This window comes from Anopheles arabiensis, chromosome X (assembly GCF_016920715.1).
Source record: "Anopheles arabiensis isolate DONGOLA chromosome X, AaraD3, whole genome shotgun sequence".
NCBI classification, from domain to species: domain Eukaryota; kingdom Metazoa; phylum Arthropoda; class Insecta; order Diptera; family Culicidae; genus Anopheles; species Anopheles arabiensis.
Window position 1 is genome coordinate 9947129 of NC_053519.1, and position 18344 is coordinate 9965472.

At 48.0% G+C, this 18344-nt stretch overlaps 1 protein-coding gene across 5 annotated transcripts in view; it reads left to right on the top strand.

Annotated features, from left to right (window-relative positions):
* LOC120906601 (low-density lipoprotein receptor-related protein 2) overlaps nucleotides 1-18344 on the top strand; it is a 54134-nt gene that overhangs the window by 14248 nt on the left and 21542 nt on the right. For 2 of the 5 annotated variants that reach the window (XM_040318390.1, XM_040318391.1), the window contains exons 2-5: nucleotides 6812-7478; nucleotides 15143-15286; nucleotides 15366-15497; nucleotides 18024-18296. In XM_040318390.1, the coding sequence (XP_040174324.1) occupies nucleotides 7316-7478; nucleotides 15143-15286; nucleotides 15366-15497; nucleotides 18024-18296 (712 nt within the window). In that variant the 5' untranslated portion in view covers nucleotides 6812-7315. Of the gene's footprint in view, nucleotides 1-1073; nucleotides 1407-6524; nucleotides 6535-6811; nucleotides 7479-15142; nucleotides 15287-15365; nucleotides 15498-18023; nucleotides 18297-18344 lie in introns of those variants that run through there. The other 3 variants (XM_040318393.1, XM_040318392.1, XM_040318394.1) reach the window with 3 other exon arrangements.

Genomic DNA, 18344 nt, shown 5'->3' on the forward strand with positions numbered 1-18344 from the left:
TGCGGGGTGATCAGGTTGGAGCGTGAGAGCCAATCGATGATCGTTTCTTGGACGAACGATGAGATAAATTCCTGGAACCGACAAACCCCAACAGCACCGAACGAGGAAGGAAGGGTATCATCAACAACATCAACCTCATCGCTCCGATATGGAAGCATTCGAAGTGAAAGAGAAAGGCGCTCGGGCATTAGAGGAGGGTGGGGGGGTTAGTTGCGCCCCGGAAGGGTCTCGGAACGGTGTTTTCTCTCTCTCTCTCTCTCTCTCTCTCTCTCTCTCTCTCTCTGTGTTTTTGTGTATGCTACTCCTCGTGTGCTTCCGCCCACGTAAAATGTCGAGCCGAGGCGCTGTGAATGATCGTCACGCTGGTGCACCTTCGCCCTTCTGCGCCGATCGCCGATGGGAAAGTATGGGAAGGTAATGGTTTCAGCACAGAGGGTGAGAGAAAGAGCAAGAGAGAGAGAGAGAGAGAGAAGGATGACGGGATGAGATGTTGATGATTAGCAGCGGTAAGAGAGAGGTAAAGAGCGAAAGAGAGGGATGATGAAAAAGGCAGAAAAAGGTCGGTAGTGGGGCGGAAAGGTAATCGAAGCAATTTTGTGAGTGCCAATCCGAACTTTCGCTAAATCGGAGCTCACGAGAAAGATCGAGAGAGAACGAGAGAGAATATTTTGTCATTTGTTTGTTTTTTGTTTTCTTCTTCTGCCTTCTCAAGCGCGATTTGTCATATTTCTTCCCTTGAGCCCTTGGCCGCTGTTGGTCAATTGAAAAAAAACCCATTCAACCCAACAGCTCACAGTTGCTTGGGCTCGCACGTCGCGACTGGGACCGGCACTCACCCGGCGCTCCCCGTAGCTCTCCTGAGCCCCATCGCGCGGTGCCGGCCGGACCCGCTCGGGATGAGTGGCGCGCGCGCGCGCGATCGTGCTGGGTCTCGCGCGCTCTCTGTCCAGCGTACCGGTGCTGTACGGTGGCCACACACACACACACACGCTTGCGTGTCCGCGTGCATGCCACTCGCGAGCTTTAGCACGGTTCGCTCCCCGCGACAGCCAGTCGGGGCCGGACGCTGCGCGTTCAGTCTTTAGCGCACCACCGGACGGGCTCGATCGCGCTCCGTTCTGTCGCACCCCTGGCGCACCTTGGCAAAACAAAACCAAGGAGAAAAGAAGCGGAAGAAGAAGAAAAACAAAATACAGTAAAATAAAACAAAACAACAAACTCCCCGTGCGTACACGCACCCTCACAGCCACAGTACGTGCGTGAGCAGGTGTGTGTCCGTTTGTGCGTGTGTGTGAGAGAGAGAGAGACTGAAAGGTGAAACAAGTGGACAGAACGCGCCTGCAACATCAACAACAACAACAACAACAACACGGGCGGAAGGAAAAGCTACACTTCAGTCGCTACAGGTGAAGGAAAACCCATTCCACGCACAACCACACACACAGACACACAGAGTTGCGTTGTTGAAAACCCACACGGGGGTGGCGATCCAGGCAGTGCTTTTTGTTTGATTTCAAGCGGTTGTGGACATTGGAGAAAGGTGCGTTTCGGTGCCACTTCCGTTGCGTTCTGGTGGCGTTTTTTTGTGAGTGTGTTTTTTTCGGTTTCTTGTTTTTGTTGTGTTAATGTTGTTATTGTTTGTTGTTTTTTTTTCGCTGTTTCAAAGCGAACACACCAACGTAATCGGGCACACAGACACACACACACACACCAGCTCGGCCCGGGGAAGGTGTGTGCGTGATTCTGTCATCCATTCTTTAATGCTGCTGACCAACACTACAGCGTGTTAACGATCCGCTTCCTCTGGTTTGAGGTTTCCTCCTTTCAATCCTTTTTTTTTGCGTATCATTTGTACCGATGTGTATGCGTGTGTGTGTGTGTGAGCGTTTGAAGAAGTGTTCTTTCAAAGCCTGCACATGCATCCGTCAAATGTTGTGGTCAAGCCCATCAGGATCAATTAATAGCGATCGAACATTTTCAACAACAACAACAACAACAACAACAAAATTTGCTTTCAAATGGCTTTCAAACGCAAGACACACGCGCACACACACACGCAATAACAATTTGCGCACATAGAAAAAGACGCATTTTTTCGGCGTTTATTTTTAAGTTTCTTTTTCCTTGTTTTTGCGTGTGAAGTTCCGGTCAACGTGTTACAAAACTGGTCCCACATAACCACGTAGAAATGTGCACATGTGTGTGTGTGTGTGTGTGGTGGTGATGTACCGATACGAACACATCAGATGAGCGGCGGAGAACGTTCTCGTTCTCGGTGTGGTGTGGTGCAAGGTTCGTCGCTTGCGCGTTTCTGTCGCCCAGTTGCGTTTCAGTTCTTCGTTTTGAGGACGTTGGCACTTTGCGAGAGAGAAGAAAAAACACACACACACACACACACCCGGGAACAAACAAACCACATGACGGTTAATAATGACGAACTGCTTCATCATGGGGATGGTTTTTTTTTAATTAAATGTTTTGCTCTCTAAGAGCCAAGTCTTTTGTATTGCTTTTTGTGAAAAATAATTTAATTTTTTATTTTTTATTTTTTTAACGTATTATTCTCTGTATGTTTGCGTGTGTGTGTCTGTGTCGCTTATTACAAGTATGCCTTCTCAGTTGCGAAGCGTCGGTTTCTAACCGGCCCTCCTCTAAGTAGAGCCGTGCCGGGGCCAAGTCTTCTGGGTCGCGCAACAACACCTCCCGACTACCAGCGCTTCTTTCAAACCGCCAGTTCCTTCCCGTCAGCCGTGAAGGTGTTAAACGAAAACGTGTTTCCGTGTCTTCGTTGCTTGTGACCTGTTTTTTTCCCCCTCCTTCTTTCTCCGAATGGGGAACTTTTTTCTTGCCTCTTGTTCCCCGCTGATGGGGGACACCGAAACAGCCACTCCACCGTGGCCGGGCGACCATCCTGTCTCCGAGTGGGGAACGTTTCCGAGGGGGTGATGGTAGCGGTGATGCTGGTGGGAGGGGGGGGGGATGATAGACTCTATCTCTTTTTCTTGGCCCACATTCTGAGCGGAGCAGCAAATTTACACGCCGCACAACTCATCTGCATCTTTTATGGGTGCGGGATCGGTTTTTTTTTCTTCTCGTTATTGCAGACCGTTGCTAGGTCTTGGATAAGGCTTTTTTTGTCGCCTGCTGCTTCGCGGTTTCGTGTTTATTTATTTTACGATTTTTCATTGTACTTGAGTGTGCTTGTTTCTTCGCACCCGCACCTCGCTCTTCCGCCGACAGCTTGCTAGCACTTCGCAAGAGCGTGTTTGCTACTTTGCTTGTCCTCTCCCCCCTCCCCCTTTTTTTTTTGGGCGGCTTGTGACGTCAGCGAGTAAGCTTCTAGCTCTTCAAGAGTTTGAAGTGAAGTTTTTTTTTGTTTTGTTCTCTCGTCTAGTAAATCTTAAGTAACCCGTAGAACGTCCAGGGCAAGGCAGGCTGCAGAACCCGGGGATGGGAAACCCGAACGAGACACAACCGGTCAGTACCGGTTCTCAGTCACAATCAATCGCAAGAAGCTACAAGCAAACAGAAACAGAGGCAGAAAGCTTACTTATTTTCAGTCGCATATCCGCAACTGCATCCGACTTGGCTTTCCGACTGGGTGAACTCATTTATTATGCGTACAATTTTGTTTTTTTTTTCATCTTCTTTTTGGTTTCTTCCCCCAATTCCTCACCCAACACACACACACACACACACACACACTAATCGATCGGCCCCGGCGAGCCCGGCTGGGTCGGGAGAAAGTTGCGTGTCGTTCCAATGCGAACTCAAAGTCTCACCCAAAAAAAAAAACACAGAAAAAGAAAACCACACACACACACACACACACACACACACACACACACACACACACACACACACACACACACACACACACACACACACACACACACACACACACACACACACACACACACACACACACACACACACACACACACACACACACACACACACACACACACACACACACACACACACACACAAAGACTTCAAATTCTATCGCTATCTCACTCCTTCATATTAGAGCCCCGAGGTTTGATTCAGCTCAGGCGGTGGAAAAAGCAATGTGAATGAACCGGGGCGAGGGTTAGCGAGAGGAAGATGGGTGAAAAATCGACGCGGGGGAGAGGATGGGAGGGAAGGAGAGTGTTGCGGGGTGAGAGTGATTATATTATTTTTTTTTTATTCGCACACTCTCACCCTCACCCCGCGATCTACTTTCGCCTGCGCCTGGTCACTTGGCGATGAGGATGATCGAACACGGAAGGGAACGGGGCGATCGTTTCGCGTTTGCCAAATAAATTTTCACACACACACACACACACACACACACACACACACACACACACACACACACACACACACACACACACACACACACACGAAAATCCCTCCATGTTTGTGTGTATGTGTTTGATGCTAATGCCTCACGCGCTAACGCCCCATTTTGCGCGTGACGCGTGCCGTTCATTTTGCCGCTGGTGTACGCATTACCGTTTTTTTTGTTTGCGTTTAAGGGGTGGTAGACGAATTAATCATTGAACAAAAAAAAAAAACAAAAGCCAAAGCAATTTGCAACAGCAGTCTGTAGCCAGGCCCGGGCGCACCACCGGGTCGGAAAGTGCATTCATAAATGCTTAATGCTTCGTACGCTCTCGCACTGGCCCCCGGGAAGGGAAACCCGATTGTGTTCTGAGATTGAACGCACGCGCTCTCGCGTGCGTGCGTGCGTGTGTGTGTGTATCTATTTTTGAATTCTTTTTTCTTCCCACTTGTTGTTTTGTTTTGCTGCTGCATTAATGCTGCGCAATGAATAACGGAGGGCTTTTGACTTTATTTTCACAGCGCATTTGCGTGTTGCCAGAAGGGAGCAAGAGGAGTGGAGCGGGGGATGGGACTTGTTTTTTTTGTTTTTTTTTTCATCCTCAACTCCTCTCCTCCCCTAGAATGGATTAGTGACTTCTCGCACGGTGAAGCGAAAACGCACACAACGGCGCGGGCGCGCGCGCGCGCTCACACACAGCGGGTTCGTGGGTTGTTTCGCAGAATGTTTTTCATTCAGAACCGAAAACCCGGCGAAAAAGAAGAAAAAAAAAGAGCTCCGACCAATCGCATGAATCTGACGTGGCCGCACAAAACCACCACGTCCGCGGCGTGAGAGCAAGGATGGTGGTAGCGTGGCAGTATGGGGTTCGTCGCTTGTGCCGCACGGTTCGCCCGTTGAAGTCTTTTGCACCACCGCACTCTGGTGGTGGTTCTTGGTGCGACTTTCAACGATTGTACTGGGGAGGTGGGTGGCGCTGGGAAACACACGGTACATGGTTTACCGTGTGCACACACACACACACAGTGCGCCTCCTGTACTCCCCAACCAGTTCCAGTTCCTCGGTTTCATTTTGCCGTGATTCCAGCGCAGCAAACACTGTGCTGTGTCCCGTTCCAAACGAAGAAGGAGGGGGGGGGAGGGGGGAGAGGGGTGGTTGGGCGCGGTACGTGGAAGGAAAAATAAAACTTCATTTGTCAAGCCGGAATGTACCGTTACCATCATCCCCCGTGCCCAAAGGTTTCCACTCGCACTCGCTCGCACAACCAGCCACAGCTTCCCTTCCCCACTCCCTCGTTCTGCCATCAGTTTGCCCTTTTCGCTTTGCCTTCTGCGAAACAATCCCGTCCGCTTCGAGCACCGAGTGTCTGTGTGTGTGTGTGTGTGTGTGTGTGTGTGTGTGTGGAGCCGGTGTGTTGGGAGGAAAACAGAGAGAAGAAGATGGGAGAGAGAAAAAAATGGAAGCAAAAAGCAAAATCATTACCGTGCGCTCTTCGGGTCGAGTCCCAAGGGTGGTGGTGGTTGGGGGGGGGGTTTTGAGCTGATGATGATATCACCTCTTTCGCCCGACAAGCGACGAACCCACCGGCAGCCCCTCAATCCCAGCCCCATTCGACTATTGCTCGTATGATTGGCCGCCCTCTCCGCCTCTCGCGGCGACCGTACACGCGGGTGACCATTTTGAATGCGCCGCTAGAACCCGCGCTGTGTGTGCGCTGTGCACAGCCAATGGAAGCTAGCGCAGGAGAGAACGAACACAATCGCCCGGCAGCAGCGGGGCAAGAGCGAATGGAAAGCACACGTCACGATTCTTTGCTAGTTGTGGTGGTTTGTTCTTACAGTGGAAGGGAGGGGGAGTGGGGCAAAACAACACAAATCTCTCTCCTCCCCCCCTCCCTGGCGTATACGTTTGACAGCCGCTGTCAAAAACAGGCGAACCCCGTAGGAGGAGTGGTGTACGCGAACAAAAGAGACACGGCCAGAGATGGGAAAGGTCGTTGTGCCTTAAGAGGCCGTACCTCTTTCTTAGGAACTTTCGGCCATTTCGCTTTAAGACGCACGTCCGAAGTTCGATCCGCCGCGCCCGGGATGATAGTCTAGGTGCAAAAACCAATGCTAGTGCCCCACAAATGTCGTCAGCAACCTGTATATTAATATTCGGTTTTTTTCTTTTCTATTTTTTCTTTGCATACAGGTGCCGTTGTGTATGTGTGTGTGTCTATGTGTGTGTGCACAAGTACTTGACAAAGTGTGTACAATCCTTCAGTGCAGCTGCTACTATCAAAAGAAACACATAAACCGAAATTTCTATCAACCAAAACTACAGCAAGCAACCAACCTCGTGGGCGGCAGCAGCGGCGGCACACGCAGCAGCACACTATTCCACTCTTTCCTGGCGCCCGCCGGGAAACTCTAGAATCGAGTGCTTTGCTGCATTCAGCTGATTTTTTGTTTCGTTTGTTTTCCTTCCCTACTACCTAGTTTAGTATACCGTGTATAATTTGTGCAGATTCGCGCACACATCAAGTGAGGTGCGCGTGTGCGTGTGTGCGCGCGATCGCGTGCTGTGTGCGTGTTTTTCCAACAGTGTGTGTATCTGTGTGTGAGAGTGCATTCGGTGTAAGCTAGTGGGTGACAGTACCAGTCGTGCGTATACCTCGTCAGTGACAGAAACGGCAGGTTCGTCGTCTGCTTTTCGCGCTCGTGTCCGTGGAGCTGCGCGTGGAAAGCGCCCGAACCCGGAGAAGGCATGAAAGGTGTCGCGGCGGTACAGCAACAGTAGTAGTAGTAGTTGTGGCTGTTGGGAGTTGCCAACCAGGAAACCGGCCCCGGAAGCGCGGCTAGTTGGGAACGGGTTAGTTGGTAGTGTGGTACGCGAAGAAACCAGGGAACCGTAGTACCCGAACCTCGCCTGCCCATAAAACAAACAGCGAGGAAGCGAGGACGCGGCGGTGTGTCGACTGGGGGCACACCCAGTTGCGCGGCATGGAGCTCTCAACGCCGAACGACGGGAGCGGAACCGGCTGGCGACCGAGGTGGAGGAGGATGGTCCGGGGGGCTTCGAGGACACCGAGCTGGCTGCTGTTGCCGCTGGTCGCGATCGCCTTCCTGTCCACCACAATCCACGCCGAGTCATTGTTAGCAATAGGTAAGTGTTGCGTACCTTGTGGGATCAGGTATTGGGGGAGGGGAAGAGGGAGGGGGGGGGGTTGTTAGCGATCTAGCTCGAGATTAATTCTGCAAACCATTCCACCCAGATATTGCAACAGTTGGCGTAGCTGATAAACAGCGTGCTACTTCCAATTCTTGATATAAAAACAAATAATGTTTTCAATGTTTTTGAAACAAGTATTGATGACTCTTTTCCGATTCTACATGTAAACAGCTAAAAGTGCTAAAAGACCTTAAGTATCTCAGACAGTTTGTATCACAGAGGTTCAATGTCTTGGTCTAAGATGTCATGCTTGAAAGTTTTCAAATTTTGATTAAAAGATCTTGCAGATACTTCTACTCTGCTTCAAGATTACTTTTCAAGACTTCAGAATGTAGAGATTACTATTTCCAAGCATATCTCAATTGTCTAAAGTATGACCAAGCAGTAAATGTAGCTCTCAGCTCGCTAGAACCTCCTAAACCAGATCCACCGTAAACTCTTGCTCCGACAACCGTTTGCTGATAAACTCATCCAAGATCTTCCTAAAGGCATCGAGATCCTCTTACACAACAGGCGTAACATCGCTCCTCTACTTTTCAAGATTGCCTTGAAATGCTGGACTGCTCTAGCCATCTCCAACGATTTGGGTTTTTTTTTTCTCCCCGAAGTCAACGCTTACAATATTAAACATCCAATGTTTGTGACCTCAATCTCCTGCTCGGATCTTAAGGTATCTTCAACTCAACTAAAAATAGAACGCTGTGACATTGAAAGCAGGAAAATCAGGCAGCTTTTCGAAAGGAGCTCCACCATTAACTTTCAACTGACCGCGTGCTGCGCTGCGAACAAATTGCACCAGCTTGTGCAACACGTCGGTTTACCGCTTTTGCTCATTTCCCAAACGGTTGCCGAAACAGTTTGCCGAGTGGTTGCTAACTGCTTGGCCTGTTAAACCCGGGAGGCAGAAGCTCCCGTCGTGCGAGAGCGAGAGAAAGGAATCGATACACAAGTTCGATCTCGCCTCTATACAAAAGAAAACTAAATCCTATTCTTCCGGCTCTAGATAGTGTGGAGGCTTTGCCGAGCTCCAAGCATTGGCGGGAATAGCTACGCCTCAACCACCTACCCCGTTCACGCTTCTGGCGTGATATAATTCCAGCGTTTTCTCTTTTGTTTGATGGCCCAACAGCGCCGTCAAGGTTCGTCTTCTCCATGGTTCCATCAGATCGAACGATCTCATCTCACATCCCCATTTTCTCTTCGTGCTTGCACGTTCGACATTTCAGCCGAGTTTCAGGCGAGAAAAGGGCACGATACACAGATGCCGATGGGAACAAGATGGAGCAGTTGTGACAAAGCACAAAGCGCTGACACGTTTGATTACGCGAGATTACGCTAGAAAGGAAGACAAAAATACTCATACACAGACACACACACGCACAGCTCATCCATTTCGACTACGAGCTTAACATTTCTTTGCGGTGTATATTTCACAACTCGCAGCAATGTTTCACCACCGTGCATTTGGGATTGTTTGGCGAGCTTCGCGCTCTCGTCTGTCGTGTTTTTTTTTTTCTTTCGCGCCTGCTCTCTCGTGCCACCTTTTTGTGCAATTCAATTGCGGTTGGAAACAGAGCACAAACCCAGAGAGGCATAGGAAAAGTAATTCGCATAACGCGCGCCGTATGCAAATGCTCCCATGTCCGAATTCCCATGCCCATCACTCATAGCAAATCATGCAATTGGCTCCTAGCTGTAGGGAAAAGGGCGAAAGATATGCAACACAGCAGTGCAGTGTGCAAACTTCAGCTCGATAATGGCCAACAGGAGCTAATAGGAAGCACCACAAAAAAAAAGCGAAACAACGAAACACGTAAAGAAATGCCAAACCAAATCGAGCAAGGAAAGTAACGCACGCACTCACACGCTAAGCCCGACACTGATCGTCCGGGCCTGATAAGTGATAAGTGAAGGAGAAAGGGAAATTGGCGGCCTGTCTGCGATCGGGGCAGACAGAGGGAAATGAACGGAAAACACTCATAAACCGGGCAAAGCCTTGGGGTAGAAACCAAAATCGAATCCAAAACTCGAAATGATAAAGATGTGTGTCGAACTGCTTGGTTGGTTTGAAAAGTGCGAAAGCACGCAGAAGCACATATCTTCACGTGGAGTGAAAGGGTCGTGCGCTAGGCGCAGCGAATGGAGCCGGGAGAAAATAAAGCAACGAAGGAAAAGAAAGGTTACAAGAGCGGCCGAAGTTTTCTTGATGCTTTTCGGCACGATCGGGCACCTTTTCTCTCGACCTCGTTTCTTTCTCTCTCTCTCTGTCTCTCTCTCTCTCACTCTCTCTCTCTTTGGCCTTTATACTAGCTCTTACGGCCCCAGCGTGCGATTGAACATTTCCTTCCTCCCGCTAGTCGCAGCAGCAGCAGCAGCAGCAGCAAACAGCAAAAAAAGGCACAAACTCCTCAATTTCAGGTTTGCTTCTTCCTCCATTTTTTTCCGGTTTCAGAGCGCCACCCGATAAAGAAGGAAGTTAATCAAGCCGCGGCTACATCAACCCCTTTCCCTTCTCCCTCCACTGTTTGTTTCGCTCGCTATCGTGTATCGTCTTTCCTCACGCACACAGTGGCGGCGGTGGCGGCGGCGGCCATGAGTTTCGAGCAAAACCGGAAAAGGGAAGTTGCGCCGCGCGGTGCATCGTAAAAGCGAGCAAAATCGCAATCCGAACGGATGCCCCAATGGCTCCCCCCCCCTCCCACCTCCCTCCCTCTTCTACCCCCTTCCACATAATGGTTCCACATAAAGGGGGTTTGGATGTTTTCCTTTTCTGCTTTCCTTTCCGTTTTAACGCCGTCCGCGTCGGAGCGAGGATTTTGAACTGTGCTTGCGTGCGGCGGGGGTGTCGGTGGTGGAAAGTTGAAACTGGAACTTTCACTTTCGCCTCGCCTCCCCCCCCCACCTTCCCGCTTTTCGGAGAGCGGCGACCCCTCAACCATCCCCCGGGTCGTACTTTCCCGGTTAAATCGTTGATCTGGATTGGGTTTTTTTGGGGGCGGCTTCAGGGATGGGTTTGCGCTCGGGCCTTTATTTTACGATTCTGAATAGTTTTGAACGGAAGGCAAAAGAGGGAAGGGGTGTGGAGATGGTATTAACCAGTAACGACAGATATGGTACCGCTCCCGGGCTATAAAGCGTCGAATGAAGCATTTGCGGGGGGAAACCGTTTTCAGGCGGCAATTTAAAACAAAACAAAACGAAAAAAACACACACACGCGCGCAAAAACATTTAAAAAGGTGGAAAAGGTTGAAGGTGCACTGATCGCAGTGCATGGAAAAGAGAGCTTAGTTAGAGCTGGGTGAAACGTGTTGCAGAAAGTTGTTTTAATATTTCTACGCACAATTACCAGAATTTCCTGGACATTTGACCAGTAAAAAAAAGTAATGCTTTAGCCATTATAATAGTTAATGAAACAACACATTTGATCAAACTTTGGATATTTTCCGCATCTTCAGGCACATTTTTAGCATTTTAAGAGGTCCCTATTAATAAACTAATCTCCCGGACCAAATCAATGCGTCTCAAACGATGTTGTGTTATTTTAAGATGCGAGTATTCTTATTTTCCGCATCAATAGACAGGAAGCGCAGCGTTGCACAACGTTATTTCTACCCACAGTATTTCACAACCATGGGCAATGGTTGTGACAGTGGACAGTAAATAGGAGACAGTGAAAAAGAAATAAACAAATATACATTCTTAATAAAACATGTGTGACGCATTTGATTCTGCGAGAACAAATAAGAAGAAGAAATAAATACAGGGAGAAGATTTTATCATTTATTTTTTTTAAATTTAAAGTTACACGATTGGTGAATCTGGTATTTCTGAATCTGGAGGAAGTGGTGTAGCGTTGAATACAATACAAGATGCCGGCTGGACTGGTTAATTACTAGCATTCACAGGCTTGGCGGATACTGAACCAATTTTAACGCGCAACGAATCAGGTGCGCTTGTGGTCCAGCGGCAAAGTGCTCTTCCTGACATCTCACAGGTCGTGCGTTCAAATCCATACTAGTATGATTGGGTATATTGGTTTAATACTAACAATAAACTTTTAATCTGCAATATATTAGGGGTGGATCATTGGTAAGGTATAAAAAAGATGAAAAAAAGAAGAAACACATGCAATGAAGACAGAAAATATCGCACAAATATCCAAAACCGATATCACTCTCTTGAGGAGTAGTTCTTTGCATATATATGTGCCAAATCGCATTTTTAATGCTTTTTTTTGGAATTTTCAAGCTGTGTCCTACATTTGCCGCACAAGATGGAGTGCTTCCTCTGGTTGATGAAAAAACTATAACAACTGTAACCAGTTCTCGGTTCGTCTGGCGACTGGGGAATTTTATGGGTTAAACCATGGGCCCCCCTTTCCCCCACAACAACCTGCCACAGGTCTCACACACGGGAAAACGACACAGCAAAACCATACCAAACGGTGTGTCTACGTGTGTGTGTGTGTATGAACGGGTTTTATATACATTTTACGAACCTCTGGTAAGGCGGACAAGATTTCGAGCGGCTGAAAATTCCAAAACAAGACACACAAGACGAACCCCGAGAGAGTGTACCGGAATCCGGAAAAGGATGATTGAGCCGGTTAGTGCAAAAGAGTGTGTGTGTGTGTGTGTGTGTGTGTGTGTGTGTGTGTGTGTGTGTGTGTGTGTGCGTGGGGAGGGAGAAGAAAAAGCGGAAAAGCTCGTCAGCTTGCATTATTACGATATACACATACACTCGTGCTTCGGTTTTCCATTTCGACTGCTTCTTTTTCCGCCTTACGCACGCTTGTTGGCGTGTTAGGTCTTGGCCATGCGACCATCTTTTTTTTTAACTGGAAAGAGGCTTTCCCTTGCGTTAAGCCGGACGAGCGCCACCGGAACGGAAACCAGTCTTTGCACACGAGACCTAAACCCAAACAAGCCTGGAGAGGGAGCTGGTAAAGGCACTAAGAAAAACGTTCTACGCGCCTGGGGTTTGCTTGCTTTGTTATTTGCTCCCATCGCCGTACGGAGACGGCCCGATTGCACGGGAAATGTAAATAAACTGGCCGAACCCTCCCTCAGCTCCGTGTGCCCTTCATTTCGGCCGTTATCAATCCTGCCGCCTGCGGCAGATCCCACCGCTTGGGCCACGCTGGACGCTGAAGTGTGTGCGTTCGTTCGCACATGAATACTGGCCATTGTGGCCAAGACACCGGACCCCGAAAGCGAAGCACACGGCACGCTCGGTGGAAAGCAAAGCCACTACACACTCATGGTGTCGCCAATGATGGCAATGATGAACCCTCCCGCGGAATTGACATTCTATCCACTGCGGTGCGGTCGAGGGCGACCCAGCATCCAGCATTTTCCTTCACGAAGCGCCGTTGCGTGACGAAACGCACTCGGTTTGCTTTGCGCGGGACGGAAAGTACGCGGGTACGGGACCGGAAATTTGGTTTGGCTTCAATTGAATAAACTACTTTACCACCGAGCAGCTTGGGAAGAAGACGCGCTGTGTGTGTGTGTGTATGTGCGTACGAGGGTGTGTGTGTGTGTAAATCACTTTCACGTCAATCTCCTAATAACGACGCACTTGTTGGAGTCATGCCGTTAGGGACTCTTCAAGCTGTTGAGCCCTTGCTGGTGGTAAGATCTTTGCGGGATGGAATAGAAGATCTCCCAGAATATGCGTGTGTGTGTGTGTGTGTGGATCTGAAACTCTGGACATTTTTTGAACATCTAGTAACGGAAGAAATGTTTTGCGCGAGTCAGCACCAGTTTTGGTTTGTATATTTTCCGAAAGTCTAGACTAGACGGCCACAAAACCTCCACAAGCGTCTTCTGCAAACGGTGCGATAGCAAAGCCAAATTCCCAATATCCAAACTAAGCGTCAATACGAAACAACAAACAAAACTAACAGCGTTAGGAACTGTGAAGTCAGCCATAATACCCAACAGCAACCTCTGGGGATCTGAGGCTTTGCTGCTTGAACGGCCCATCATTCTCGAAGCATTCTAGTGGAATGGAACAGTAGAAGTAGAGCAACAGCAACTACAACAAACTCAATTCTCCTTCTAGAAGTGGGAGATGTTGGAATCTCAACCAGAGACCAACAATAAAGAGAAAAAAGAACAACAACACCAACAACTCCGCTGACTACGAGCAACAACAAAAAAGGTTGCAATTTCGCACGTTCCGTTCCCCGGAGCCCGTGATTTAACCTTCACGGCCGGGCATCAGAGATTCGGGCATCAGAACCTGTGCGAACCTGCATTCTCAGCACACTGCAGCCTGCTGCAGTGTGGGTCGGTGTTTTTTGTGTTTTCAGGTGATTGCGATGCGATTGGCTGCGATTTGGAGAGGCGGTGAGACAGCGCCCCTGCACTCCCAACGTTAAGGTGAATGATTGGTTGATGTTTTGCTTTTGTTTTGTTTGCCAGACTTTATGGCTTTTGCTTACGTACCTGCTAATGGTCAAATTGCATCACGTCCGGGTCGTAAAGCGCGTGTGATACTAGCCCGCATTTGTGTGTGTGTGTGTGTGTCTGTTCGATGTGAATTTCCCAGAGTTTCAATGGCTCAAACATGGCTTCCAGTCGCGCGATCGGAATGCACACGTGGAGGGGAACCTGGGACTGATTTGGGGTTCTCAACGGGTACAGCGCACGTATTCTAGCACGGCTTGAATGCGCATAACAACCTTTTGCTTCTTTTTTTCTCTACAAAATCACCTTCCCTCGTGTGTCCCAAAGTTCCCAGAGGAGCCGAGGTGGAAAGATGTACGTAACATCTCGCAGGCTGGTAGAGGTTTGGTACTAGAGCGCTCACCCAGCCCGTATTCCCCATTCCGGAACGTTCGGGGCACGTACACGTTCGGGTGAAAAAAAAGAAGCGCTCGGAGCATCCCATCATCATCCTACACAATGCAAACTGTAATGATAGCAGCAGCAGGTTCTAATAAGCACAATAGAAAACGATCAAAAGTGACAACGAACCTGCACGTACACGTGGATGATGATGACGCGGGCGAGAACGAAGCGTTGGAAATGGACCCCGCAGCACACGCAAACTTTTGTAAACCCTCCTCGAATGCGTGCCTCTGTGTGTTTGTGTGTGGATGAACTTTATCCGACCGCAGCGAACTGTAACAATAGCGTTATTCACATTAGCTTCATCATCATTATCATCATCATCATCGTCGTCGTCGTCGCGCAGTTGTTGTCGTCGTTGGTCGTCGTTTGTCGTCGTACGGTCATTATTATGGGCCGAGATTCGAGCGGACAAGATGCGGCGGAAGATCAGGCGGAATCTACCATCAATCAATGCTTATTTACGGGACGGGCGCACACACTCACACACAGTAGAAGCAGGGGAGGGGAGGGTCCCCGAGCAATATCCGGCCCCGCGAACCGTGGGGAAACATTTCGGAAGGTTCGCCGCCTAGCGGGAAACGCGGGATCGCAATTTGCGCTCATGCGGGGAGGTCCCTTGGCTGGCTACCTTTTTTTTGTGCCTCAATCCGCACTCGTCATGCTGTTATTAATTATCTATCCATCTCTCCTTTTCTCTTTTTTCCCTTCTCTCTCTCTCTCTCTCTCTCTCTCTCCAGGTGGCAGTATATTTAGTAATGAAACAGACGTGCCATGTCCGTTCGGAACGTTCAAGTGCCCCGAGGGAAAGTGTATACCGCAGACGTCGGTCTGCAACTATCAGAAGGACTGCGATAAGGGCGAGGACGAGCTGAACCATTGTCGTAAGTAGTGCTGGAGCGGCCGGGGTAGGCCTATCTCATCTATCTTACCATTCTATCTCTCTCTCTCTCTCTTTCTCAGCACCGCCCGAGTGCGAACCGGGACAGATCAGCTGCGGTCAGTACGTGTTTAACAAGACGTACTGCATTCCACCCCACTACAAGTGCGACATGACGATCGATTGTGTCGACGGTACGGACGAATCCGACTGCAGTAAGTATTCTTGTGGGGAGTAAGAGGAGGGGGAGGGGTGCAACTGTTGGGACAGCAGGTTGGGATGAGGTCAGCGTTTGGCACGAATCGGCGTGCTAGTGTACGTGACTGGGCTCTGGGTCCAGCGGGTGACTCCCCAGAGATCTGTTGATGTTGAAGCAAAGGCTACGTTGCAGCGAAATATTAACTAGCCAGAGCTAGTCAGTTGTAACAGCATGATAAAATGAACGCAGGAGATCAAAGTTATAAACAAATTGCCTTTAGTTACTCACAAAGCAGGTAGTTAGCAAGAATTGGTCATTGCCGTAATGGGATCATTTTAGAGCATCAGGTGAAAAAAACACACACCTCAAGCCACTCTATTCTAGCTACAATCCAAGTTTATTACATCTATGACGACACTCGCTAGCAATGTTCGATTGTCCAGGGTGAACAATGTTTGCGCAAATGGTAGATTGTACCACTGCCTACTAGATGACAAGGGAAGAAGATATTGAGGGAGGCGCGAGAACACGACGATTAAGTTACGAAAGCATCCAGACGACAGACGGCGACTCCCTTGACGCTGTAACATCCGTTGTACAGTACCCAAGCAAACAAAACGAGCTGCTAATTGCTTCTACCTTCGGGCTTTTATTCACTTTTTATGCATTTTTTTTTTTGGTTAGATTGAACAGAAATTTACACCTACTGCCTTGATAGTTTGCCTGTATGATGATAAACATTTTCTGTTGAAGGTAAAATCAAAGAGTGGCAAGAGCGTTCTTCAATTCGACGGACTGCTCAGAGTTGAGCACGCTAAAGACCTGGCCAAGAGTTCAAAATTGCAATCAATGTTGGCTCAAAATCCGGATAAAAAGATACACTAGATGCTATATTTTTTTTACACAAGAAGCATATTCTTTGAACCTGTTTGCACAAAAACGATTTGTAATCGTACACTAATTTTAGAAGAACTCTAGACAGAGTGAATTTGCTATGGACCGCTAGGATACTGCAGGAATTAAAAAGATTGAAAAGACTGAAATTTCAGCCTGTCAGCTGTTTGCATTGTATAGCAGTTTTCGAGCAGCTATCTAAGTGGGTATAATATACAGGTGGGCTTATTCCAAGGTGTTTGTATTTAGAAGGCTGATTTTTGTCGCTTCTGTTTCTGAATGAAGATTTTAAGAGTGTTTTGAGTATTCGCCAAGCCTCCAGAAAGCTTGTTGAAGAAAAGTTTTCACTCATCCTGTTAAAAAGAGATGCTCAAATTTGGTTATAAAAACATGCTATGAGACCACCTGGACTACATACACTTTGATTCTGGATTCCATCACCAGATCTCTTTAATGCACCTTGGGATAAATGTAAACACCACCTTGTTTTGCCATTTTTCGAGCAGGTACTCGAATCTAATTCTAGCTTTGAGGCTAGAATAATCTAGACTGAAAATTACAGGCTAGTTTTGTGTGTGGTTTTGTATGGAGTGTTTACATAATTTCAGCCTCCAAATATCAAACTCCATACAAAAAACTGACTGGAATCGTGAAGGGAGCCAATGTTAGGTTCTTTTGATAGTTGAAGAACCAATCCACGTTCCTTTGTGCCTTGGAAAAATGTGTACGAAAGATCAATATATTGAAGAATTTACTCTATTCCATACAGACAATCAGTTCAGCTACATTTTTGATGAAAATTCCTATCGTTAATTCAAATCACTCAGCCAGGCGATATGAGCAACCACTCGACACAATAGTATATTGCAGTCGTCGTCACTCTAAGCCCCTGAGGCTCCAATTTTTTACAATGTGTCCAAATGATAGTTGTCTATAGCATCAACTTTAGTCTCTCAGACATCCAATTTCGGTACACGGACTTTTGAAACTGTTTTTGCTTGTTTTTTCTCTCTCAAAAGTATTGAATTTAAGTCACATGATGAATAATGCAATCAGTAGAAAATAAAAAATTACAATCGTCATATAGACTTCAAAAGTTTCAGTAGTGTCTGCGAAGTCGTCATGCGTCCTCAGGCATAAACAACGGTGTGTAACAATTGATACGACTTATTTATTTTTTTCATTAAAAATATTAAGCTACCTACTTTTTTGAACACAGCAAAGATTTCATAAATCTGCTGAAATTCCTTGTGAATTTATTATGATTTCTACTGTAGTTAAACAGACAAAACCACGTAAGTTAAAGGCAAACATTGATGCACATTGATGTCAAAAATTAATGCCTCAGACTCAAAATGTACCGGCAACGACTCACAAAATCAAGAACTGGACTCACTGAGATATCTGAAAAGCTATTGTGAGTGACCCACTGAGTTGAAGTGGAGAGTTGCATGGTTGCCCAATCGTATTTTGGTTTCTTTCCCAAGCATTTTTGGATGCTTCTCATATTTGTTTGTATCCCGCAATTTATTGTACATCACGCAGATTTAGTTGTCCAATCATTTATATTTGATTTGCTATGAAACGGTACTAATAGATCCTTACTCCACTTCCTTGTTTTGTTCCCCCCCCTCCCCTCCCCCTTCAGCGTACCGCAAGTGCCAAACGGACGACATCCGGTGCGGTGCACCGTCGCTCGGCGTCTCGCTGAACGGGCGCGTGGCGGAGATCTGTGTGCCAAAGGAGAAGCGCTGCGACGGCTACCTGGACTGCCGGACGGGCAAGGACGAGGAGGGCTGCCCGGGCACGGCCTGCCGGCTCGATCAGTTCCGGTGCGCCAATGGGGTGCGCTGCATCGATACGGCGCTGAAGTGCAACCACAAGAACGACTGTGGCGACAACTCGGACGAGGTGGGCTGCAGTAAGTATTTCTTTTTTTGGGGCACTTTAGATGTGACGTAATGTGACA